Source organism: Dendrobates tinctorius, unplaced genomic scaffold (genome assembly GCF_039654945.1).
Source record: "Dendrobates tinctorius isolate UK_male_01 unplaced genomic scaffold, ASM3965494v1 ptg000178l, whole genome shotgun sequence".
Classification (NCBI taxonomy): domain Eukaryota; kingdom Metazoa; phylum Chordata; class Amphibia; order Anura; family Dendrobatidae; genus Dendrobates; species Dendrobates tinctorius.
In genome coordinates this window covers 2,492,181-2,519,313 of record NW_027361845.1, presented here as the reverse complement: position 1 = coordinate 2,519,313, position 27,133 = coordinate 2,492,181, and the positions used below count along the sequence as shown (strand labels likewise).

The 27,133-nt window shown below is 47.1% G+C and overlaps 1 protein-coding gene across 1 annotated transcript; it reads right to left on the bottom strand.

Moving 5' to 3' along the window:
* On the bottom strand, positions 1–27,133 carry LOC141054334 (NXPE family member 3-like). The gene is made up of 3 exons (XM_073551648.1): positions 27,005–27,133; positions 8,346–8,561; positions 1–2,180 (listed from the first exon to the last, which is right to left on the bottom strand). Exons 1-3 carry the CDS (start codon positions 27,006–27,008, stop codon positions 1,648–1,650), a joined length of 753 nt encoding a protein of 250 aa, XP_073407749.1. The 5' UTR covers positions 27,009–27,133; the 3' UTR covers positions 1–1,647.

Here is a 27,133-nt window from a genome sequence, read left to right as displayed (position 1 = left end):
TGAGTTATAAAGATATTGTCCATTTGTTCATAACAAAGCTTGTATCCTTCTTTCTTGGAATTCTGAATGGAAAAGACCTCTGTCTCTGTCATAAGCTTCTCTTGAAGTCACACGTGGTGATTAAGTTACATACCAGCTGTTCATTCAACATAGTGTCTGGGAAAGATGTTCCCTCGAGTGTGTCTCATGGTAGTGAAGAAGAGAGCCCCCCTCCTTCCTGCAGGCCATTATATACGTCTTTAAGAGCACGTGGTCTCTATATATATATGGGGTTGACATTTACCATGAGCTAAACTTACAGAAATAACATATGTAGTGTCAGCGGAAGGCAATGTGTTCAGTACAGAACGGAGTTGTAGTGTGATAATTTAAATTAACAACCGATTAATATTTAACATCCTGTCAGTGTTTGGCTGACGGGTAGCAGTGAATTGTAGACCTTTATTAGTACTCTGGTTGCCATTGCAGTCCATCAGGTTCCCAAGGATGCCCTGAAAATTCCAGTGTCAGTATTGACACGGCTGCTGCGCTCAGTGTATGGCTGCATACGTAGTCATGTTGTCACTGCTGCAGCCAGTCAAAAGAAATCTGAGCAGCAGCACTGGACTCAGGGAGGAAAGAGTAATTAACATCTGATATTATTTTAACCTAGCAAAGGTCTTTAGAGGCTGTAAAAAACTATTCAGCTATCTTGAGGCATTTATAGGGGTTCTCTAGCAGTGGACAACTCCTTTAAAAGGGTTTTCCACAAATATTATTTTTCCATACAATGAATTTGTGCCGCATGAAAATAACAAATAGAGCAGTTACTCACCTTCCTCTGCTCCAGCGAAGCTTCTCCACGCTGTTCCGGTGTTTGCTTACCAACTGCAGCATTGTTGTTGTGACTACAACTAAGGCTGCTTTCACACATCCGGCTTTTTGAATCCGGCACGATGCGGCGAAATTTGGAACAACCGGATCCGGTTTTGTCCCATAGAGTTGTATTGTCGCCGCACCGTGCCGGATGGGTATGCGGCGCATCCGGTTTTTGCCGGATATGGCAAAAAGTAGCCACCCGGCATCTGCAAAAAACGTTCGCTGCAACGTTTTTTGACAGCGCCGGACCGGTTTTTCTCAGAGCGCATGCGCGGAGACTCTGAGTCTCGCGCTGCTCTTTTAAATATGGGTGCCACCGTATCTGGCCACACAGGCATCCGGTGTCTCCGGCACATCCCGGATCCGCCCCTACGGCTTTTCGCTGCAAGGCGCCGGAGACACAAAGCCGGATGTGTGAAGGAAGCCTAATAATTCAGCCTACTAGTTAAGGCTTCCACAGCAGTTTTTCACTTGACCCCTTGGGAAAGTTAATTTCCCACCCTTGATCTAGAGGTTATCAGCCAGGAGTGAGCACAAGGACATCATAGACCTCAGCTCTTTCTCTCTTCATCTCAGCTGGGTGAGGTGTGCTCGGATGAAAAGTTATTTTCCTTTGTCATCATGGGTTTTCCTTTGCAGACAAATACAAAAACTTTATACAGCTGCAAACTAGTGTAGTGCTAAATGTTGGAATTCATAATTGGTTTTACAGAAGCAGCAGTAGATATCCAGACCAGAAACTGGAATTTATTGTAAAAATACAGTATGTAAAATTCAAAGGACATCTCATCATTTTGGACATATGTGAGACAACATGAGGTCCACCTCGTTCTTGATGACTGGGGGTCCTGGGTGGATGTCATCAGGAAGATAGTGGCAGGATGTCATGTCCCAGACATCCAGAATTATCACCCCCATTCCATTGAAGGCCGCCCTCAATAAAATGTCAAGTTGAAGAGTTAACCATTCACTGACATATAAATTTTTAAAACCAGTATTAGCGGATTTAATTATCACAGTCGTCTCAGGGCTCCGAAAAAGCAAAGACGCAACTGCCTGTTGGACTTTTTCCAATCTTTCTAAGTAAATCCTCACTGGAAAAGATGCAAAATGGGCGCAAAGAGTCATCACTACAACGGTGTGAGGGCCACCATCGATCCCGGCCAAGTGAGCTGCTTCATATTGAAGGTTAGAAACTAACGTCTTCAAGCTCTGTAAGGGCAGTCCATGGGACCTATATCTGATGACCAGGCCAGCATCAGCATCTACTGCTAAGAGAGGTGACTTTGAGTATTGAACATGTAGGTCTATCTTCTTGAGACCTAAAATAGGAAATTACTTGTATTACTTCTCACATGTGTCTACTACAGTTGTCCTTTTATATATGATCTCCAACATTCAGATTATGGAAATGCATGTGGAAATGTACAAAGTAATTTACAATATACAGTATTTAGAAAATGTAAAGTGATTGTCCCATGAACAAAGTACATTTTAATCAATAGTTCTTTGGATCAAAATAAGTTCAACATTTTGTGTTAAAAATGTTCCTGTGCTGACATAATCTTATAAATGTACCCCTGCTATCTACTGTGTAATCACTGTGTCTGACTGTGTAGGGAAATGGTCTGCATTTGCCACATCTCCTGGCAAGGGAAAGAAACAAAAGATGGGCACAATTCCACCACTCATCGTGTCCTAAGGACGCTGTGAGTGACAGCTCAACCACCTTATAGGATCAAAGGCGTGATGAATGGTCAGCATTGGGACTGACAGCTCAGTCGCGCAATCTCAGGCAGGGGAGTGCTGAGCTGTCAGTACAATGAATGGAAAATCAGTTGTCCAATCTGGCTGTGCCCGTGGGATTTCCTCCAGGTGTCACCCTTTCTGGGTGATTACCTGTCTATTTAGCTGTCTGGCAATTATTAGAATATTGCCAGTTGTAGCTTAGCTTAAGAGTGTGTGTTTGCTCTAAGTTCTTATATTCTGATATTGGATTTGCCTTTGACCATCCATTTGCCTAGCCCCTTTGTCTTGATCCCCTACCTTTTTGGAATTCTAACCTGAGACTATACCTGACTATGTCTTTGTCTCACCCCTCTGTTTGTGACCTACCCTCCTGGCTTATAACCTTGAACTCCTTGACTTTCTTGACTCCCGGCTTTTCCATGAAGATTTACTCAGCGATAAATTACAACTGCCCTAAGTGTTGGCACCTTTGAAATGGTTCTTGAAAATGAAGTATTTCTCCCAGAAAATTATTCCACATGTTTTGCTATACACATGTTTACTTCTTTTGTGTGTATTGGAACAAACTTACAAGTATAATGTGAATAAGTGTTGCCTATAACCGACTAACTGAAAAAAACCCTATTAAAATATAACATTTATTAAGTACAAAAATAACAATATAAAATTGCACAGATGTCCCCTTTATAATAGGGGATATCTATGCAATTTTATTTTGTTATTTTTGTACTTAATAAAAGTTATATTTTAATAGGGTTTTTTATCAGTTAGTCGTGTATTGGAACAACAGAAAAAAAAATCAAAAAAATCAAAGAAAAAAAGCAAATTGGACATATTTTGAAACAAAACCCCAAAATAGGGCTAGACAAACGTGTTGGAACTTTTCCAAATTTGTGGGTAAACAACTTAATGCTTTTTCAAACTCACCTGTGGCAAGTACAGGTGTGGGCAATATGAAAATCACACCCTGAACCAGATAAAAAGGGATAAGTTGACTCAATCTTTGCATTGTGTGTCTGCGTGTGCCACACTAAGCATGGAGAACAAAAAGCAAAGAAGAAAACTGTCTGAGGATTTGAGAACCTAAATTGCTGAACAATAGCAACAATCTCAAAGTTACAAATCCATTTGCATACAGGAAAGATATATGTCCTTGTACCGTGTTAGCCAGTAGATAGAAAAATATTTAGAATTGAGAGTCCTCAGTGGTTGATACCGCATGGATTTATGTCTTTTTACATCAGTTAAGGAATTTGCTCCTCAGACCTTCTGGGGGCATCACACAACACAGAACCAGACCCCCATCAGAGGACAATAAAACTTTCACATTCCTTATCTATGAACTGTTCCAATATTTATGTTTATCCCTTTCCCATAATGATAATTCTGCATGACATCAATTGTCTTATCTATTGCCGTTATTTCTGTGCTGTTTTATGTATAAATATGTGACTCTTCAGATGTTGTATTAGTCTTTGCCTGATGAAGAGACCTGAGTAGTCTCGAAAGCTTGAAATTTGTTACCATCATTTCAGCTAACCTTTAAAAGGTATCAACCACTGGGGACTCATAAATCCATTTGCAGAGAATTTCGTATTCCTTTGTCCACTGTGTGCAAAATAATCAAGAAGTTTACAATCCAAGGCACTGTAGCTAATCTCCCTGGATGTGGACGGCAGAGAAAAATTGCTGAAAGTTTGCAACGCAGGATAATCTAAATGGTGAATATGCAGCCCCAATCCAGTTCCAAAAAAATTCAAGCTGTCCTGCAGGCTCAGAGTTCATCAGTGTCATCGCAAATTATCCATCGACATTTGAATGAAATGAAACACTATGGCAGGAGACCTAGGAGGATCCCACTGCTAACACAGAGATATAAAAAAGCTAGACTGCAGTTTTCCAAAATATACATGAGTAAGTCAAAATCCTTCTGGGAACGTGTCTTGTGGACAGATGAAACCAAGTTAGAACTTTTTGATAAACATCATTCTATTGTTTACCGAAAATGAGGACAACAAAGAAAAGAACACAGTACCTACAATCAAATATGATGGAGATTCAAAGATGTTTTGGGGTCGTTTTGCTGTTTCTGTGTGCTTTGACTATGTGCAAGGATCATAAAATCTGAAGATTACCAAAGGATTTTGGGTCGCAAGTGCGCAGTGTCAGAAAGCCGGATTTGCATCCTAGGTCATGGATCTTCCAGCAGGACAATGACTCCAAACATACTTCAAGAAGTCACTGAGATGGATGGAAACAAAGTGCTGGACAGCAATAAGCCTGGATATAAATCCTATTGAACACCTGTGGAGAGATCTTAAAATTGCTGTTGGGAAATGACACCTGTCTTTGCTGCTGTCTTCTGGCTCCTCTGTCGCCGTAACACCATGACAGCACCCTTCAATATGAGAGACAGTTTGCAAAAGAAGATTGGTCCAAAATTCCAGTTTAGAGGTATAATAAGAAGTTTGCTGATTGTTATACTAAGTGATTGATTTGTGCAACCAAATATTAAGTTGAAGGAGCCAAGAATTTTGTCCTGCCATTTTTCGGAATTATGTGTGAAATTATGTCCAATCTGCCTTTTTTTCTTAGTTTTTTTCTGTTGCTCCAATACAAACAAAAAAATAAACGTACAACACGAAATATCACACCTAATTATGATCACTGAATAATCACAAAATCAGTTAAGGGCGACTCTCCATTAAATAGAACCCCAAAAGAAAGAAACTAGAGTCAAAAAAGCCCAAAGTTTAAATTCTTATCAAAAATTCATTATTTATTAGACATAATAGCACATACATAAATATCATTAGTCTAAATGAGAGTACATTCATGGTGAGGGACACACTAGCAAGGGTAAACAGGCTGTGCCAGGAACGCCAGAGCAACAGACAATATAACAGATTAGAAGGGAAAAGCTAACGCATAAAAACACAATCTTATACCAAGTGGTAAAGTTCTCCAATGTGAACTTGTGTCCAGCAGGAGTGAGGTTACCAGGCTCCCACATGGGTAAGAATCTGCCTTAGCAACTGCACTAATTAATGCACCTTATGAAGTAACTGGGCGCTGCTTTTAAAGCATGTAGACCTTCCTGGGATTTGCTATCTGCATAGGTCCTGCTGGACAGAAGTTCACATTGGAGAACTTTACCACTTGGTATAAGATTATGTATTTTTATGCGTTAGCTTTTCCCTTCTAATCTGTTATATTGTCTGTTGCTCTGGCGCTCCTTGCACAGCCTGTTTACCCTTGCTAGTGTGTCCCTCACCATGAATGTACTCTCATTTAGACTAATGATATTTATGTATGTGCTATTTTGTCTAATAAATAATGAATTTTTGATAAGAATTTAAACTTTGGGCTTTTTTCACTCTAGTTTCTTTCTTTTGGGGTTCTAAAAAATAAACGTGTATAACAAAACATGCGTAATAGCAATATTTTTCTGGGAGAAATACTTTAAGGGTGCCAACAGTTTTGGCAATTTTTTAACCTGAGACCTTGGTCTTCAGAGGAAGAGTTCCAGAGGGTGGGATTAATCATGTCCCAACTGTGAGCAGACCCTCAAACCTGGGCATTTTCTTTGTGCCCACAAGCCCCAGAACAGGCTTCAGTTGACACTTTTTTTGACGCATTAGGTTTAATCTACAAGGTGGGCCATTTATATGGATACACCTGGGTGGACCATTTATATGGATACACTTGGGTGGGCCGACTTCAAAATGGCCGCCATGGTCACCACCCATCTTGAAAAGTTTTCCCCCTCCCATATGCTAATGTGCCACAAACAGGAAGTTGATATCACCAACCATTCCCATTTAATTTAGGTATATCCATATAAATGGCCCACCCAGGTCTAACCTTATAAATGGCCCACCCTGTATGATGAACCAAACAGGAACAGGGGGCTGAGGATTACTGCACTGAGTTCTGCCAATGGTCCACTGCAGTTCTGTCGCATTACACAGCTCTCATGAGCTGGCTCTACAAAGGTCTTTAAGAGACTCTAAAGGACGCTCTGGTTCTTCAAAATTCCCTTGTTCTTTGATGGAGAACATGACCCAAGCATTATGGATGGTCCGCACAATCCGTGAGAGATGCAGTGAGCAGCAGGGTGCTCATTATACTCTCCTGGAGCATGTCAAGTTGGGGTTTTCATCCCCATTTTGGTGAATATTCTAGGATAAGTTCTAAATATCCTGCGGTGGAGGTCGCCATACAGAAATTTGGGAAATCTGAGGGAGGTTCAAAAGTCCAAAATTCCCTCCAGAACTTCATCCATTGGAAGGGATACGGACCAGGAGACAGATACTAGGTTCCAGCTCGAAGCTTGAAGGCCAATCAACTGGTCAGGGCCTTCTATTCCAGATTTCCTGGGAACCTACTTGTCTGGTGCCCTCCCCCTAAAAGGGGGGTATTGTCACAATTCCACCACTCACAGTTACCTAAAGATACTGTGAGTGACAACTTAGTTGCCTTATCGGATCAGGGCCATGCTGGGCTGTTAAGATTGTAACTGAAAGCTCAGCTGTCCAATCTGTCCATGCCTGTGGGATTTCCTCCAGGTGTCGCCCACTCTGGGTGAATTTCTGGCTATTTAGCTGTCTGGCAACGATGAGAACATTACCAGACCTCAAGTGGTGTGTGTTTTGCTCTCTAATCTTTATATTTTGATCTTTGATGCCCGACCTTGGATTTGCTACTGACCATCCATCTGCATAGCCCCTTTGTCATGATCCGTTACCTCCTTGGAATTCTGACCCAAAACTGTGACCTGACTCTGCCTTTCTCTTACTCCTCTGTACCCTACTGGCTTAACACCTTGACTTCCCTGACTCATGACTTGTCCATGAGACATGACTCAGCGTAACAGCTCTCTAACAGCATGGACTCACAGCTGATTCTTTCTATGAGGAAATGCATTTCCCTGCCTGTTTTATCACAGGTGTATTTCTGCCGCATCTCCAGTCCTTATCACAAATAAAATCAGTGACATATGAGTATATTGGCAGCTGCAGCCAGAGCTCCTACATCACTGAGTTGAGTTATGATGAGCTCAGGGGACTGGGACACAATAGAAACACTCTCTCTCGTGATACAACAGACAAGGAAATGTTTTACCTCACAGAAAGCAAAATCTACAATCAGCTGTTATATCATCTGTATAATCACTAATTTTTCATCCCCTGGGCCGGAGTTGTGTTATATGCCTATTCATGAACTGGAGCAGCTCTGCATGGTCAGACACAGCCATTACATAGTACATAGCAGGGGCATATTTATAAGATTACCTAAGCACAGGAACGTTTTTTGAACACATCCAATTGTGGAACTTAATTTTATTCTAAGATCTATTGATGAAAATGTACTTTGTTAGCTGACAACTCCTATAAAATGTTGTGTCGCCACACACAAAACCATCTGGTAGAGCAGAAAGTGTACAAGTGAGCATACAGCGTCCCAAATAACTGGCAACTGTAAAAGTTCTGCACAAGACTAACCTTGCCCACCCATCTTGAACCCTAATCTGATCCTGTAGCTCTTTACTATTGTCTGGCGTAAGGCCGCAAAATATTTTGCTCTACCCTGTGAAATCATCTGGGTTTGCTGAAAAAAAAAAATTGGGTTGGTATAAATCTGAATCATTTACCCATATCTTATACGTTATATCTGAAAAATGGACCCCCTAGATCAGAAACTAAATTAAGCCTGAGGAACACAGAAAGTGATCTTACTTGGAATAAATCTCTCAAGATATTCAAACCACTGACGTAGAGTTGAGTCTCCCACCATGTAGATGTCTTTTCCTTTCAAGCAGGTGAGAGCATCTGTGGGCTGAGGAAAATGACGGCCCAAGCAAGAAAGTGATGTCCACTTATCAGCGTAATAGAACCCAGAGGGCTGCGGAGAGTGTTGACCACGTCGGCAAAGAGAGAGGTTGGAGGTAAGTCCTACAAAACAATTGGATGGTTTGATGAATGGACTGTTGCATCTTCTACACAGAGTACTCCAAACCAATGTCTATCTATATTGGGATGTATGCAAGTACTGTACAGTAGCATGTAAAAGTTTGGGCTTTGGGCACCCGTTGTCAAAGTTTCTGTTATTGTGAACAGTTAAGGAAGTTGAAAATGAAACTTCTCTTGCATTTAAGGCAAAAAAATACATATTTTAATCTTTTACATTTTAAAAATCACAAAAAGGGAAATAGGCTGATGCAAAAGTTTAGGCACCCTGCATGGTTAGCACCTAGTAGCACCCCCTTTGAAAGTATGACAGTTTGTAAATGCTTTTTGTAGCCTGACAAGAGTCTTTCAATTCTTGTTTGAGGGATTCTCATCCATTCTTTCTTGGAGAATTCCTCCAGTTCTGTGAGATTCCTGTGGCATCTTGCATCATCTGCTATTTTGAGGTCTAGCCACAAATTTTCAATGAAGTTCAGATCAGGGGACTGTGAGGGCCATTGTAAAACCTTCAGATTGCACCTATTGTGGTCGTCTATTGTGGATTTTGACATGTGTTTAGGATCACTACCCATTTGTAGAAGCCATCCTCTTTTCAACTTCAGCTTTTTTTTACAGATGAAGTTATATTTGCATCAAGAATTTGTTAAAATTTTATTGAATCTATTCTTCCCTCTACCCGTGAAATGTTCCCCGTGCCATTGGCTGCAACACAATTCCAAAACATGGATAACCCACCCCCATGCTTAATGGTTGTCGATGCGTTATTTTTCTGACATTTTGTGCCCTTTTTTCTCCCCACATACCTTTGATCATTGTGACCAAAGAGTTCTATTTTAACCTCATCACTCCACAGAACTTATTTAAAAATGCACCAGGCTTGTTTAGATGTTCTTTTGCAGACTTCTGATGCTGAATTTTATGGTGAAGATGCAGAAGAGGTTTCCTTCTGATGACTCTTTTATGAAGGCCATATTTGTGCAGGTGTCTCTGAACAGTAGAACAATGTACAACGCCAGAGTTTGCTAAATTTGCCTCTATAGCAATCCTATGAGCAGCTCTCAGTGAAATTTTGCTAGGTCTCCAAGACCTTATCTTGACCTCAATTGTTCCTGATAACTACCATTTCTTAATTATAATTCGCGTTGCTATCTTCTTATAGCCTTCTCCTCCTTTGTGGGCCTCCACCATTTTTATTTTCAGAGTGCTAGACAGCTGCTTAAAAGAACAGTCTAATTAGGCTCTGAAACCTTGGTCAAAGTTTTCTGAGCACACAAATCTCCACGGCTGCCCAAAAGTTTGCATCAGTCCATTTTCCTTTTTGTAATTTTTAAAATGTAAAATAATTACAATTTTTTTGCCTAAAATACAAAAGAAATGTGTTATCTTTAATTTTAGGCCTTTTAGAGATCATTTCATCTTCAACTTGCTCAACTGTTCACAATAACAGCAATTTTGACCAGGGGTGCCCAAACTTTTACATGGCACTGTAAATGCCATAAAATAAGCAACATTTTTACAATGTTTCACAGTAGTGTAGGGATGCATGTCTGCTTCCTAAGTGACCCACAGTATTAAAAGGCTACACGTCTGCTTCCATAGTGTTCTTTTAGAGTAGATGAACACATATTTGCATTCTCGTGGCCTGTGTTAGAGGAGGGCTATGTGTCTACTTCCTTAGTGGTCTGCGGTAGAGGCATGATTCATGTCTGCTTCAACAATGGTTTCCAGTAGTGGAGGAATTCATGTTTGCTTTCCATAGTGGTCTACGGTAGTGGAGGGCTTCATGTCTTCTTTTTCGGTAATCTATGGTAATGGAGGGCTTCATGTCTGCTTCTTCTGTAATCTATGTTAGTGAAGGGCTTCATGTCTGCTTCTTCGGTAGTCTATGGTAGTGGAGGGCTTCATGTTTGATTCTTTGGTGGTCTATGGTAGTGGATGGCTTAATGCATGTTTCCTCAGTGGCCTACCATAGTGGAGGGCCTCATGCTCGTTTCTTCTGTGATCGATGGTAGTGGAGGACTTTATGCATACTTCTTTAATGGACTGTATTCATGCTAACTGGTGCTCAAGGGTGGTGGAGAATATAGTGCCTGCTTCTTTTCTGGTCTAAGGTGGGCTTCATGCATGTTTCCTTGGTAGTCTATGGTAGAGGAGGACTTTATGTAAGTTTCCTTAGCAGACTGAGATATTGGGACGTCATGCATGCTTGCTTTGTGGACTGTGGTAGTAGAGAGCTTCATACATGTTTCCATGCTGGTCCGTGGTAGTGGAGAGCATCATGCATGCTTCCTTAGGAGACTGTGGTAGTGGAGGACTTTGTGCATGTTTCCTTATAGGACTGTTGTAGTAAGGACTTCATGCATGCTTCCTTAGTGGACTGTGGTATTGGAGGGCTTTGTTATGAATGAGTCACCGTAGGAGGCAAAAACAGAAATACTAGCTAAGTCCAGAAAACCAGAGAAGTTGGCAGCTATCGGATTGCAGACCCCTGAACCTAACAACAACAACTAGCAGTAGCCGTGGGGGGTTCCTACGGTGCCCTAGACCCCTCGATCACAGCCGGAGAACTAAATAGCCTAAAGACAGAAAGGGAAATCTAAACTGCCCCAGAGCAGACCCCAAAGCAATAGGCAGCCCCCAACATATAATGATGGTGAAGCAAGATGAAAAAACACTCACACAGATAGAAAGATAGGCTGAGCAAATGATGGGGCCAAAGCTAACTAAATAGGACAGGATAGAAAAGCTGCTGTCTGCAATCCGCCAAAACCCTATCAAAACAAGAGCCAACAGACTGATAGGGAAAAAAGCCCTGAAGACGTTAGGCTTCAAAAAGACTATATCAGTACTCAGGTATTTTCTGAAGACAGAGCAAAAAGGAATTCAGCTCACCCCAGCAGGGAATGGCAGAAATCCAGAAAAGCAAGGCAAAACAAAACCAAAACACAAATGCAAAAAACAGAGCAGAAAACTTAGCTTTTGAGGAGCAGGAATCAGACTGGTCTCCTAGAATCCCTCGGGGAAATCACCAGCAAGGCAGAAGGGCGTCGGCTGCCTTATATCCAGTCAGCAATCCCAGTCACCCAGTCATCATCATCCAGCTCAGGTGCTTGGTAATCAGCCTCACTACCTTCCTTCACCAGAAGAGGGAGTTCATCAGACCTCAATGGTGAAGGGGAAAATGAACTCACAACAGGGCTTTATGTATGATTCCATGGTGGTCTTTAGTAGTGAAAGGCTTCATGCATGCTACCATGGTGGTCAAGGGTAATAGAGAGGTTAACATCTGCATAACTGGTGCTCTAGGGTTGTAGAGAGGATAGTGCCGGCTTCTTTATTTTCTAAGGTGGTAAAGGGGTTTATGCCTATTTTCCAGAGAATCTAGGTTAGTGAATTTGTAAATTACTGCTTTACTATTGTCCTTATTACTGATCAATGCCTTCTCCCACAATTAATGGGACTGTGCCCTAAACAATGTCATCCTGCACCCCTAGATATGGCTCTGATTTTCAGGATGAATAAAATTCAGCAAGGAAAGAGGGAAAAGCACCAAAGCAGGAAATATTGTACAGCTTTATTTGATGGAGTGGAAGCACTGCTTGCTTATGTAGACTGACCATTTAGGGAAAACTAGAAAATAGAGGGAGGAGTGGGATGCAGCTGCAACTTTTCCCTTAGCTTTTGTACTGTCTTTACATAAACTTGCATGGATCTTACCCAATGAGCTGCTTTCAGTCGTAACATTGATCAGAGACACTGAGCCAGGGATAATTTTGTCAGTGACTGAGCTGGAAGGAGGCAATAGGGACAATAAGGTGAATGGATTTAATTACAATGGAAACCTCTAATTGCGCATTTATAAATCATGGAAATCAATTATGGATTTTATGAAAAATTGGAAACACCTTTATTCCCCCAATTGGTGAAATATTGGTCAATCGCGTAATTTTGTTTTAGTTTGATTACATCCCGTTTGCGATAACATAACTCACCTATGATGTCACAGATTGCTTTGTTTTACATAGGTGATAAATGTTAGATCTCTAAAGCAGGAACATCGGAGTTCAAGTTGAATGATCTTCATTGTACATCTTCTTTAAGGCCAATAATTTGCTACCACATCACCGATTTGATGCCATGACATCACAGAAAGTGATAGGCGAGCACTAAAATGCTCGGGTGCTCGTTGCTTGGGTCGAGCAAATTAGAATACTCGGGTACTCGGACAGAACATCGAGCCCTATGTAAGTCTATGGGAGACCCAAGCATTTTTGCTGCGATTCCCCCCGGGGGTCCTTTTAAGGTCTAAAAACGTCTGAAAATGATGGAAACACTGCTCAAATGACACGGGGACATCATGGGGATCGCCCCTGGAAGCATTCCTGACTCCTAGTTCATAGCTTTAAACAATGTTATCACAGTTTCATGCCATTTTTACCGCTGCACCAAAAAACATACCAAAATGAAACCAAAACGGATTTTGCTGGGAAATATGTTAAGGTACATCCTTTCCAGGTTAATGACTTGTATATAAGGCAAAATAAATAACCCCAGACCAAAATGTTCCTGCCCTACTTGGGCTATGTTCAGATGCTGCATTTTTGAAGCGTTTTTCAACTTATCATTGCTTTCAACCAAAACAAATGTATTCACTGGGAAATGTCATTGTAACATTTACCAACCCTAGTTGGCCATGTGGTGTGTGACACATAAGCAGACACATCGTGTTTCATTTATGAAGGAGGGACTCTTAAAGTCACAGAGCCTATTTTTACAGGGACTTCAGGCAGCATTAATCTGCTTAAAGGGCCATTATTAAATAGTGGGTCTCCTAAACTGTTATAGCCTATGCTGTGAGTGGATGGGCTGCCAAGAATTACACGCTAATACCCCTTTCATGAGATGTCCAGGAGGGCTTCCCTAAAAAATGTTGCATTGACTGCAAGGCCTGCCCTGCTACCAAGTCATATACACCCCAATAAGCATTTGAACCCACATACTGGATGGGCACAGGAAAATCCACTTCACATTATACATTTTGTACTCCCATTCTGTTTTCTTATGGATTCACTGCAAGGCCTGCCCTGCTACCAAGTCATATTCACCCCAATAACCCCAATCCCCCCTTGGAAGAAACATGGAAGAGGGCCTCTTAACCAAAAATGTCCCATTAAAAAGGAGCGGGTCTCATACTTGTAATGCCCATACACTAAGTGCATGGGCTGACAAACATTCCCCCTGGGGAAGTAAAATTGTTAAAAATATGTTATGGGCATCATAGACACCCTTGCCAATAATTGGACTGGCTGTAACAGTACAGAACCCGTTAACCCTGATGATCTAGTGGTGAAGAATGAGGAGACATTGATGAAGACCTCAGTAAAATCTAGGCCCAATATTAAGGAGCAGGTCTTCTAGACTTGTAATGCCCATACATGCAGTGCATGGGCTGACAAACATTTCCCCATGGGGGGAACATTTTGACAAAATATTTTATGTGCATCATAGACACCCTTGCCAAAAATTGGACTGCCTGTAGCAGCACAGAACATATTAACCCAGTTGATCTTGTGACAGAAAATAAGGAGACATTGATGAAGACCTCAGTAAAATCTAGGCCCAATGTTAAGGAGCGGGTCTCCTAGACTTGTAATGCCCATACATGCAGTGCATGGGCTGACAAACATTTCCCCATGGGGGGAACATTTTGACAAAATATTTTATGTGCATCATAGACACCCTTGCCAAAAATTGGACTGCCTGTAGCAGCACAGAACATGTTAACCCTGGTCATCTAGTGGTGGAGAATGAGGAGACATAATGATAAATCATACTGAAATCAAACAAATAAATAAAGCGGGATGGTGACGCTATTTATGGCGTCATCGCCGCTCACCATCTTGGTGCAGTGCTCAAAGTTCTGGAGGATGGTACGTATGTCTGACATCCATGTCCACTCCTGAGGTCTTATGTGTTGAGTCGCAACTGAATATCGACTGCCTTGTTGATGCTGGTAGTCAACAACTGCTCTCTTCTGCTCACAAATCCTTTCCAACATATGCAGTGTAGAGTTACAACGCGTGGGAACATCACACACCAGTCGGTGAGCTGGAAGCTGCAAATGCTGCTGAAGCCTGGCAAGGGCGGCTGTAGCTGACGCTCTAAAATGGGCAGACAGATGGCGTACTTTCACTAGCAGATCCAGCAGCTCAGGGTAACTTTTGAGAAAACGTTGATCTACGAGTTTAAGCACATGGGCCAGGCAAGGTACGTGTGTGAGCTCACCTTGCCTCAGAGCCGCAACCAGGTTCCAGCCATTGTAAAACATGACCATGCCAGGCTGTAGGTTCAGTGGTGTCAGACAAATATCTAACTGCTCTTTCAGTGCTGTCTACAACTCTTCTGCATTGTGCGGTTTGTCACCTATGCAGATTAGCTTCAGTACAACCTGTTGCCGCCTGGCTGAGGCAGTGCTGCAGTGCTTCCAGCTTGTAACTGATGTGTTCATTTCAGAGATGGAGGCTGAAGAAGAGGAGGAGGTGGTGCAGGAGCTGTAGACTGTGGGGGCAACCCTGATTGACGTAGGGCACGCATTCCTCGGCGTGGGGAGGATGTGTTCCACCACAAGGTCCAACAGGGTTCCAGCTTCCACTATATTAACCCACTGTGCCGTCAGTGAAATGGACCGTCTCTGCCCACAGGCACTTGTCTACGTGGTTAAGTGGACTTTCCCAGTAACAGCATTGTTGAGGGCACGGGTAATGTTGTGGGACACATGCTGGTGTAATGCGGGTACGGCACAAGGGGAGAAATAGTGGCGACTGGTGACCGAGTACCTTGGGACGGCCGCTGCCATCAGGTTGTGGAAAGCTTCTGTCTCAACGAGCCTAAAAGGCAACATTTCAAGCGCAAGCAGATGAGAAATGTGCGAATTAAGTACTGCGGCCTGTGGGGCATTGGCTGCGTATTTCCGCTTGCGTTCCAATGACTGGGGTTTAGATAACTGAAGGCTTGGCTGGGACAAGGATGTGGATGGGCTTGATGATGGTGCTGGTTTACTGTGGCAACAACAGGTGCAGGGCCCGAGGCATCGTCACAGGCACGGTGAACTGGGGATTGGCTTGGACGCAAAACAGTGGAAGAAGCAGTGTTGTCACCTTCAGACAGTGTTCCTGGAGCCTGAGGTTTGGCCCACAAAGTCAGGTGCTTTGCTGCCATGTGCCTAATCATGCTGGTGGTGGTCAGGCTGGTAGTTTCGCTACCCCTGCTGATGTGGGCTTGGCAAGTGCTGCAAATGGCCTGTTTGGGGTTATCGGCAGAGTCTTTAAAAAATAACCAGACTTGGGAAGATCTAACAGTTGGAATGGCAACTTCCGTCCTGTTGGTGTTACGGGGAACGGATGCACGCCCTCTGTCTGCAGCCACCACATTGCTTCTTCCTGTCTGTTGGGGTGATATTGTCATGATCTATTTTTGAATCCGTGGCAGAGTCTGGATTCTTATAGAAACCTTTTTCCTTTTGCCCCCCCGGTGGCCGTGGCCGCTGGGGTTACTACAACTGTAGTTGATTTGGTGCTGGTTTTGCCCCCCTGGTGGTCGCTGGTGTTACTACATGTTAATTAGCCAGCAGGTGGCGACCAACCCCCTCCTTCCTATAAATGGAGGTCAGGTGCTTAGCTCCTTGTTGGTAATACTGGTCATTTGGAAGCCAACCGTGCTGAAGAGAGAAGCTATCTTGAGCTGTGCTGTTTGCAGCTGATCTGGAGCAGTGGTTATCCTGCTGAAAGCTGAGTTCGGGCACCGTATTCTGCTGCCTCAGGAGCATTGGCAGCAGAGATTGCTAAGTTGTTTACTTTTCCCTGTCTGTTGTTTTCCCTGGTGTATATTAGTACAGCTGTGAAGACCAGTGTCCGCACTTGCCAGTTCCCTTGTAAGGGATAGGTGCAGAGCAAGTGAGGGACTGAGGTATTCTGGTCGGCGACAGGTTGAAAGAACCTATATAGGGAACATGAGGAGAGTCAGGGCTCTTCCTTAGGAGAGTGCAGGATGTGTCCACTTCCCCATTCCCTATCATAGGGCCCACCGTTGTAATTGTGTCCCCAGTGTTCCCTTGTTTGTCTTTGTTGGTCTTCTGACTAACCGATCGGTGGGTCGTCACGCAGGGCCAGTCACACCGTGACATTATTACCAACCTACCCATTTTTTCTAAGCCATGACCCAAATACAGGCCTTTGCCCAACTGCTTCAACCCCTCATTGATGAGCTTAGGGTACTGCATGGTGAGGTGGTGCAGCAGCTGCAGCAGTTGGTGGGGTTTGGGGGCTTGGTTCAGGTGCAGGTTCAACCAGAGCCCAAGATATCTGTTACCTTCACGCTAGGCAAGGTGGAAGTCCAGAGTGGACCCTCTGGACCGCGGTACCGAGGGGCCCCGGACGAGCAACCAGGTGGGCCTGACCCCTATACAGGGACCGTTAGGAGCAGGTCCGGGGATTCGGATGCCGCGGTAGCCGGAACCAAGAGGGGCGGCTCGGAGCGTGTTGGGGAGCTAGACCCGGGTAGGCGAACTGGAGTAGGACGGCTGGAACGAACCACGGGCAGCGGGACTGAGACTGGAGTACGGACCACAGAAGGAAGGCTGGAGCACGGACTACAGGAACGGAGGCTGGAGCACGGACAACAGGAACGGAGGCTGGAGCACGGACAACAGGAACGGAGGCTGGAGCACGGACAACAGGAACGGAGGCTGAAGGGAGCACAAGGCAGAGAGGTTAACGCAAGGGGGCCCAGGGTGCTAATGGAACATTAACGATCAGGCGCCTCCACTAAGGGAGGGTGGCCTGATATAGGCAGGGACCTGCTCCCATTGGTCCGGCGGTGCTAGCCGGTCAGGGCACCGCCGGAATAGTGAGTCAGCCAGGGAGAGCCGGCCGCGGCCTAGGACGCATGCGCAGGAGTCGCATTGACGTCACAGGCCGCGGACCGGCCAGAGGAGGACGCTGCCGCCGGCGCTGGGAGGAGGAATGCTGCGGAGCCGACAGGTGAGTATGGAGGCAAGAGGCAGAGTGCGCGGTGGAGACCGGAGCAGGGCGTGCGGTGGTGGTTGCCGTAACAGTACCCCCCCCTTAAGCCGCCCCTTACTGCGATTGGCAAAAAATCTCCTAAGAATGTGGGGAGCGTTAATGTTCTCCCGGGGTTCCCAGGATCTCTCCTCAGAACCAAACCCTCTCCAGTCAATAAGAAAAAAGGTTCTACCCCTAATCCTCTTCATGGCGAGAATGTCCCTTACCTCAAATGTGTCGTCAGCACCCACCGGCCGGGGAACAGGACAAGGAGAGGGTTGAAACTGATTCAGCACCACAGGTTTCAGGAGAGAGAGGTGGAAGGTGTTCGGGATACGGAGCGAAGCAGGCAACCTCAGCTTGTAGGCGACTTCGTTGACACGTTTCAGAATCTCAAAAGGACCAATGTACCGGGGACCCAGCTTGTAAGAAGGTAATTTCAGCCGGATATACCTGGAAGAGAGCCAGACTTTATCTCCGATGCGAAATGGTGGAGGGTCCAACCTCTTCTTGTCTGCGTGTCTCTTCATCCGTTCACTGGCCCTTCTGAGGGCAGAGTTTGTCCAGACCTCCGAAAATTCTTGGGACAAGACGTTGGCTGCGGGTACCTCGGAAACCGGGATTACAGGGAGAGGCATGCTGGGATGTTTGCCAAATACCACAAAGAACGGAGACTTAGTAGTGGCCTCTCCGGCATGATTGTTGTAAGCGAACTCTGCCCAGGGAAGTAGGTCCACCCAGTCATCCTGGTGAACTTTGGAGAAGTGACGAAGGAATGCGATCAGCGTCTGGTTAGTTCGCTCCACTTGCCCATTGGTCTGTGGATGGTAGGCTGAAGAGAAGTCCAGGGAAATATCCAGAAGCCGGCATAGCGCTCTCCAAAATTTAGACGTAAACTGAACTCCACGATCCGACACAATACGACAGGGTAGGCCGTGAAGCTTAAAAATGTGATGGACGAAGACTTTGGCCAATTTGGGCGCAGAGGGAAGACCGGTCAGAGGAATAAAATGCGCCATCTTGGAAAAGCGGTCCACGACCACTAGGATCACCGTGCAGCTGGAGGAGCGGGGCAAGTCGGTGATGAAGTCCATGGCGATGCTCTCCCAAGGAGATGTAGGCACCGGTAAAGGGAGCAGCCGACCAAACGGAGACCGACGTGGGACTTTATTTCTGGCACAGGAGGAACAGGCGGCAACAAAGTCTGCTACGTCTCGGTGGAGGGTTGGCCACCAATAGTACCGGGACACGAGAGCAAGGGTCTTCTGTATTCTGGCATGACCAGCCAATTTGGAGGAATGTCCCCACTGTAGGACTTTACCCTTGAGACTCTCCGGCACGAACGTCTTGCCTGGCGGTGGAGAAAGCAAATTCAACGGAGCCACAGTGATTATCTTCGTAGGCTCGATGATGTGAGATGGTTCCTCCCTAGCCTCGGATGGTTGGAAAACTCGGGACAGGGCATCGGCCTTGGTGTTTTTGTCTCCGGGACGGAAATGGAGCTCAAAGTCGAAACGAGCGAAAAACAGGGACCACCTGGCCTGTCGAGGGTTAAGTCGCTGGGCGGACTGCAGGTAAGCCAGGTTCTTGTGGTCCGAGTAAATAATAAACGGGTGGACGGCACCCTCCAGAAGATGGCGCCACTCCTGCAGAGCCAACTTGATGGCTAAGAGCTCCCGGTCGCCAATCGAGTAATTGCACTCCGAAGCGGAGAAGGCCTTGGAAAAGAACCCGCAGGGACGTAGGCAACCAGAGGGGGTTTTCTGGGACAGAACTGCCCCTGCGCCTGTTGAGGATGCATCCACTTCCAACACGAAGGGTTTGTTGCTCTCCGGACGGGACAACACTGGAGCCGTAGAGAAAGCTTGTTTAAGCGAGTGGAAGGCCTCCTCAGCCTCCGATGGCCAGAACTTAGAACTGACCCCCTTACGGGTAAGGGCAGAGATCGGCCTGGAGAGTGAGGAGAAGTGCGGGATAAACTGTCTGTAATAGTTGGCGAATCCGAGGAATCGCTGGATAGCCTTTGTGCCGATGGGACGGGGCCATTTGAGAATGGCAGACAGTTTCTCATGATCCATCTGCAACCCGGTGTCGGAGACGATATAACCCAGAAACGGTAGTGAAGTCTGTTCAAACAGGCATTTCTCCATCTTGGCATACAAACGATTCTCCCGGAGACGCTGCAGAACCAGACAGACAGTCCTCCTATGAGACGGAAGATCCGAGAAGACAAGGATGTCATCCAAGTATACCATGACACTGGAGTACAAGAGGTCTCGGAAAATCTCGTTAACAAACTCTTGAAACACAGCCGGAGCGTTGCATAGACCAAAGGGCATCACCAGGTACTCGTAATGACCGTCACGGGTGTTGAAGGCGGTCTTCTATTCATCACCGGCCCGGATACGGATAAGGTTGTAAGCTCCTCTGAGGTCCAGCTTGGAGAAGATCCTTGCCCCTCTGAGGCGGTCAAACAGCTCCAGGATGAGAGGAAGAGGGTACCGATTCTTGACAGTGATGTTGTTGAGGCCCCTATAGTCGATGCCTGGATGCAGCGAACCGTCCTTCTTCTTGACGAAGAAAAAACCGGCTCCTGCCGGAGAGGAAGACTTCCAAATGAAACCATTGGCAAGGTTCTCCTGGACGTATTCGGACATAGCTGTAGTCTCTGCAGGAGACAGCGGGTAGATCCTACCCCTGGGAGGAGTGGAACCGGAGATTAATTCGATTGGGCAATCGAAAGGGCGGTGCGGTGGAAGTATCTCTGCCTCCTTCTTGTCGAAGACATCGGCATAGGACCAATAGGCCGCCGGAAGCCCCGAGAGTCCCGGAGGGGGGCGTGCAGAGACGACAGGACGAATAGAGTTCAGACACCGACCTAGACACCGATCACCCCAGCGCAACACCTCCCCAGACGACCAGTCGAGGACCGGCTGATGAGTCCGGAGCCATGGAAGACCAAGCAAAATGGCGTGAGACAAATCGGTTAACACGTAGAAGGCCACGCTCTCCCGATGGAGAGCACCGACTTGCAAGACAACCTCTTCTGTGACCAAGGAAATGGGTTCCCGTAGTGGTCTGCCATCCACGGAGGCAATCCAACGAGCATTCTTCAGGGCCACCAAGGGAATCCGGTATTTATCCACCACATCACGCCGGATGAAGTTGCCTGCCGAGCCCGAATCCACGTAGGCCACCTCGGACCCACGCCTCTCCCCTGAAAGCAAAAGAACAGATAACGTAAGTGGTTGAGAGGAATCGTATTCACCTAGGGAGGCCTCTCTTACCTGGCCTAGGCGGAGGAGTTTCCCGTCCTCACAGGGCAAGAATGGATAAAATGCGAGGCTCCTCCACAATAGAGACATAAACCTTGCGCCCGTCTCTCTCTCTGACGTGTCTCAGCTAACCATACCCGGTCTACCTGCATGGGCTCGGGAAGAGGGGCGTGAGCGGAACTCGCTGGTCGTGGCGTAAAGGACCGATCAGAAGGCGGAGCTGGCCTGGGGGATCTCCTATCCCTAGCAGACTCCCATGCGCGTTCCTGAAAACGGAGGTCTATGCGGGTAGCCAGGGAGATGTGGTCCTCGAGAGTGAAGGGAGTATCCCGACCCGCCAATTCGTCCTTTATCCTGCCCGACAGGCCCCGCCAGAAGGCTCCCACCAAGCCGCATTATTCCACCCCAATTCCGACGACATTGTGCGGAACCGGATGGCATACTGACCGACCGTCAGGGTGCCCTGGTGCAGGTTGAAAAGGGACTCGGTAAGGGAAGCTACCCGGCCTGGCTCATCAAATACCCTCCGAAAGGTGTCCAAGAAGAGCTGGATATTTAACACTATGGGATCATCCCTCTCCCAAAGAGGATTGACCCAAGACAGGGCCTCTCCCTCCAGATGGGATATGACAAAGGCCACCTTGGCCCTATCGGAGGGGTACTGATGAGGCAAAAGCTCAAAGTGCAGGCTACATTGGTTCAAGAACCCTCGACACTGCTTGGAATCCCCACTGAATCGGGGGGGTTTGGCTAGGCGGGGAGAAGGAAACGGCGCAGGACTAGGAGGTGCGACAGCGGCCGCAGCGGCGGACTGGAGGGCCACCAAACGATTATCCACGGAAGCCATGTACGACAAGATATGGGACTGAGCATCCCGCTGCTGACCCAACTCTTGCTGGAGACTGGCCAGCTGGGCAGCATTCCCCGGATCAGCGGCCTGGAGAGCTGACAGACGTGACTCCATAGATTTCATTATGGACATGATCCGCCCTTGGTTCTCCCGAAGGAAAAGCAACTCCTTTTGAGTGGGAGCGGAGGTACCGGCGGGGTCCATGGCCTGATCGTACTGTTACCTTCACGCTAGGCAAGGTGGAAGTCCAGAGTGGACCCTCTGGACCGCGGTACCGAGGGGCCCCGGACGAGCAACCAGGTGGGCCCGACCCCTATACAGGGACCGTTAGGAGCAGGTCCGGGGATTCGGATGCCGCGGTAGCCGGAACCAAGAGGGGCGGCTCGGAGCGTGCTGGGGAGCTAGGCCCGGGTAGGCGAAATGGAGTAGGACGGCTGGAACGAACCACGAGCAGCGGGACTGAGACTGGAGTACGGACCACAGAAGGAAGGCTGGAGCACGGACTACAAGAACGGAGGCTGGAGCACGGACAACAGGAACAGAGACTGGAGCACGGACAACAGGAACGGAGGCTGGAGCACGGACAACAGGAACGGAGGCTGGAGCACGTACAACAGGAACGGAGGCTGAAGGGAGCACAAGGCAGAGAGGTTAATGCAAGGGGGCCCAGGGTGCTAATGGAACATTAACGATCAGGCGCCTCCACTAAGGGAGGGCGGCTTGATATAGGCAGGGACCTGCTCCCATTTGTCTGGCGGTGCTAGCCGGTCAGGGCACCACCGGAATAGTGAGTCAGCCAGGGAAAGCCGGCCGCGGCCTAGGACGCATGCGCAGGAGTCGCATTGACGTCACAGGCCGTGGACTGGCCAGAGGAGGACGCTGCCGCCGGCGCTGGGAGGAGGAATGCTGCGGAGCCGACAGGTGAGTATGGAGGCAAGCGGCAGAGTGCGCGGTGGAGACCGGAGCAGGGCGCGCGGTGGTGGTTGCCGTAACAATATCTCTCCCTGACAGGTTTGCTGGAGGGAGAGATAAATTCTTGTTTTCAGGAGGCCTGCAAGTTATACTTCAGGCTCCGTCCTTGTTCTTCAGGGAGTGAGCAACAACGGGTGGGAATCATTATGTCCCTTCTTAAGGGTGATCCCCAATCCTGGGCCTTCTCCCTGCCGGTCGATTCACCATCTCCATGATCAGTGGACGAATTTTTTGCGGCATTGGCACTGGTGTATGGAGATCCTGATGGCGTCTCCCTGGCGGAATCCTGACTCCGTAAGATCAAGCAGGGGGGCAGACCTGCTGAGGAGTACTGCTCAGAATTTAGGAGGTGGGCCAGTGACACACAGTGGAATGACCCTGCACTTAGGAGTAATTTTGTGCAGGGTCTATCTCCAAAGTTGCAGGATACTCTGGTGCAGTATGCCGCCCCCAGGTCGTTGGAGGCCGCCATGTCCCTTGCCATCTGGGTGGATAGACGCCTCAGGGAGAGGCATACACCAAATGTGCTCCCTGTAGTCCTTGCTAGGGAGGAGAACGCACCAGTACTGACTGAGGAACTCATGCAGATCGGAGTAATTGATTTCAAAAGAGGGTTGCATGTGACTTGCCGTGGTGTGGGGGCATGTTTTTTCTGTGGGCAGATTGACCATTTTTTAAGAGCCTGCCCAGCATGCGCCAAATCTTCGGTTGAACCTAAGAAGCCGCGTTCCCCTGGTCGTATGGAGGGAGATGACCAGGGAGTGTATATTTCCTCCATTTTGCCCTCTCAGTGTACTTTATCAGCTGAAGTGGTGGTTTGCGGGGTACCTGAGGGCATACCGGTGTTTGTGGACAGTGGAGTGGAAGGCAATTTGGTGGACGCTCACTTTGTTCAAACTCATGGCCTGAAGTGTAGGATGCTGGCCAAGCACCTAAGCATCCAGGCCATTGACTCTGCCCCACTGAGCCAGAGGAGGTTGACTCAAGTCGTGGAAAATATATATCTGCGTATAAGAACTCATGAAGAGCCCCTGTCATGCTGCGTCTTGGAGGGTATGCCATCACCTATCGTTTTAGGCCTCCCTTGGTTAGAAAAACACAACCCGGTCATAGATTGGCGGTCTAGGGAAATAGTCAGCTGGAATCAGTCGTGTGAAGGCTGCTGCCTGGGGGCTACTGTCTCTGCCGTCTTTCTACAGCCGTCCCCTCCTACTCCAGTGAGGGCAGCAGAAATGCTGCCAGGGAGTAGGGGCAAGTCTCAACCCTCGCCATTAGCCAAACTGGAAAGGTGGAGTCCTCGTAGGAGGAGGGTGGTGGTTCCCTCTGTGAATTGCGGGGGTGTGTGTGGTGATACAGGGGGATGCCTCTGTTGTCAGTTCCTAGAAGAGTTCACCGTCTTGCGGCAAACATGTGTGTGGCAATAAACGTTCAGGTCCGGACCTGTGTGTGAACGAGTAAGTATGGGTGTCCACCAAAATCATCCAGTGGAAGTGTGCTGCTGGGGTCTGGAGTTCTCAGGTGATCGGGCTGTATCGGGTGTCGGCCATCCCCAGCCCGGGGACTTACCAGCTGGAGATACCCCCAATAATGCCCATACACAACTCATTCCCCAGGTAGGTGCTCTGGAGGTTTGTGGTGCCTCTGGAGCACACATTGCCACTTCCATCTGCCCACATTTGCCATAAACCTGAGAGTCAGGTAGTTGCTGAAGTGAACGCTGGTGGATCTGGGCGTCCTCACTGTAGGTGGTTTTCCGGTGAGGTGCGGTGTTGAGGGTCCAGAGGCCCCTCTTTGAGGGAGTGGTACTGTCACAATCTATTTTTGGATCTGTGGCAGAGTCTGGATTCTTATAGAAACCTTTTTCCTTTTGCCCCCGGTGGCCACTGGGGTTACTACAACTGTAGTTGCTTTGGTGCTGGTTTTGCCCCCGGTGGCCGCTGGTGTTACTACATGTTAATTAGCCAGCAGGTGGTGACCAACCCCCTCCTTCCTATAAAAGGAGGTCAGGTACTTAGCTCCTTGTTTGTAATACTGGTCATTTGGAAGCGATGAGGACCATTGTCCGCACTTGCCAGTTCCCTAGTAAGGGATAGGTGCAGGGCAAGTGAGGGACTGAGGTATGCTGGTCGGCGACAGGTTGAAAAAACCTGTATAGGGAACGTGAGGAGAGTCAGGGCTCTTCCTTAGGAGAGTGCAGGAGGTGTCCACTTCCCCGATCCCTATCATAGGACCCACCGTTGTAATTGTGTACCTGGTGTTCCCTTGTTTTTCTTTGTTGGTCTTGTGACTGGCCGATCGGTAGGTCATCACGCAGAGCCAGTCACAACGTGACAGATATGCCTCCTTCCCCATGTGTGCTGCTTTCCTCGCTCTGCATGTCCTCCTGCATGTCAGGTTGGGTCATTCACTATGTCAGCCACCATCCTCGTCTTCCACATACGCACCCTGCTCCTCCTCCTGACTTTCCGGCAATTGTGTCTCATCATCGTCCACCTCTTGTGACCGTGGCTGCTCAAAGATTTGTGCATCGCTGCATGGAATATCATCTTGCCTTTCAAGTGGAGCGGGCGAGAGGCAGGAATCTCCAAAAGGGAAACTGAACAGCTCTTCGGATTGTCCGAGTGTGTGATCAGTTGTCTCAGGTCACTCGGCATGGTGGGAGGAAGGAGGATCAGGGTGAGTATATCCGGTCCACACTGACGGCTACTCAGACTTGACCGTGTGGAAGACATGGTGGTGGCTAAGTGACTGGAAGCATTATCCGTTATCCAACCAACAACTATTTCACACTGCTCTGGCTTCAATAGTGGTGTGGTCCCCTAGAAACTGGGACATGAACGTCGAGCGAGAAGATGTGGGTCTTTGCTGGGGGCCACTTTCAGCTTGGCTGCGGCCTTGTCCTCTGCATGCACCATCAGCATCACGTCCACTTCCCTGTCCCTTGCACCTTGCCTTGCCCATTTTAAATGGCCTCCTGAAATATTTGAAAAGCTCATTACAAAAGGATTTATTTGGAGAAAAATTATATGTGATAAGTATGCCTGAAAAGCGAAGGTTTTTCCACCACAGTTACACCAGGCCACAACCTGAGATAACAGACTGTATTAATTTTTTTTGTGGTTTTGTGTTATTTTTTGAAAACACAAAATAATGAGTAGAACAAGGCTAGCAGACAGAACTATGCAATGTACACCTGCGAAGCAAAGATGTTTACACCACAGACAAACCAGGCCTCAGCCTTAGATAACAGACTGTATTAATTTTTTTTATTTTTTGGATACAAAAGACTGCTGGATATAATAACTGTGACAGCCAGGCCAAAAAAAGAAAACTGCCGTAAACTGGCAAAACTTTGAGCACACTCAGATATGAGCCGCCACGGAGAAACCACTATGACAAATGTGTGTCCTGTATTTGTTTTTTCCTCAATACTACTGTATTTAACCAAAACTGACAGCCAGGCAAAAAAGAGAAAAAAGCCATAAACTGGCCAAACTTTTAGCACGCACAGATATGAGCTGGCACAGAGATACCACACCAAAAATGTGTGGCCTGTATTCCAATTACACCTGGGGCTAGTAGTATACGGCTAATATATCCCACAGGTAGCAGCACCAGAACACAGGAAGGGAATGGACCTTCTTGATGTATGCAATGCTCTATATACACACATACAGTGCCTGCAGGCCTTACACTGATGTGTATACAGCGACGTACACTACCCTGCCTAACACTGGAACTTATATACTCTGGAATTAGTCCTTAGAAGGCCTGTTAGTTTAGCTGGATGTGAGTATTTAGGATGGTAGACCCCACACTAACTAATAAATCCCCAATTCTGACCCTATCAAGGCTGCCGCTCTCCCTACACTCTCTCAATCCGGAGCTGAATGCGCCGAGCAGGGCGGCGTCTGGTCTTTTATACCCCTGATGATGCTATGCGGCCAGCCAATCACTGCACGACAACCTCAAAGATGGCTGCGGTGTTTCATAGCCTGGCAGACAATCCCTGCTGCGTGATTGGGTCTCTAAAGTCTACCAAAAATGCTGGACGGAGACCCGAGATCCCGCCAAGTAATCCCGTAAATGTTCGGTGCTCGCCGAGTACACTGAGTACAGTGATACTCGGGCGAGTACCGAGTAGTGGCGAGCACGTTCACTCATCACTAATCATAGATGTGCTGAAGTCACTTAATCTGTGAATTCAAAGCTGCTCTGTGGACCTCACAGACAGGATGAAGCTGATACAAGTTTGTAGATGACTTCACTCACCCATTCAGTAGAGAGTCCTCCAGCTGGTTGGTCACTTTGTGGTATCCACCCATCGAGTGAAAGATCCAGGAGTCACACGGAAGCTTCTGTGGTCGCACACACTGCCAGATGTTGCCTGTGAAGGGGTCC

Bases quoted from the DNA above. Each gene is read 5' to 3' on its own strand.
- LOC141054334 (XM_073551648.1), bottom strand. The intron at 2,181-8,345 runs GTAAGATCACTT...TTCCTATTTTAG, and splicing joins TCTTGAGAGATTTATTCCAA to GTCTCAAGAAGATAGACCTA.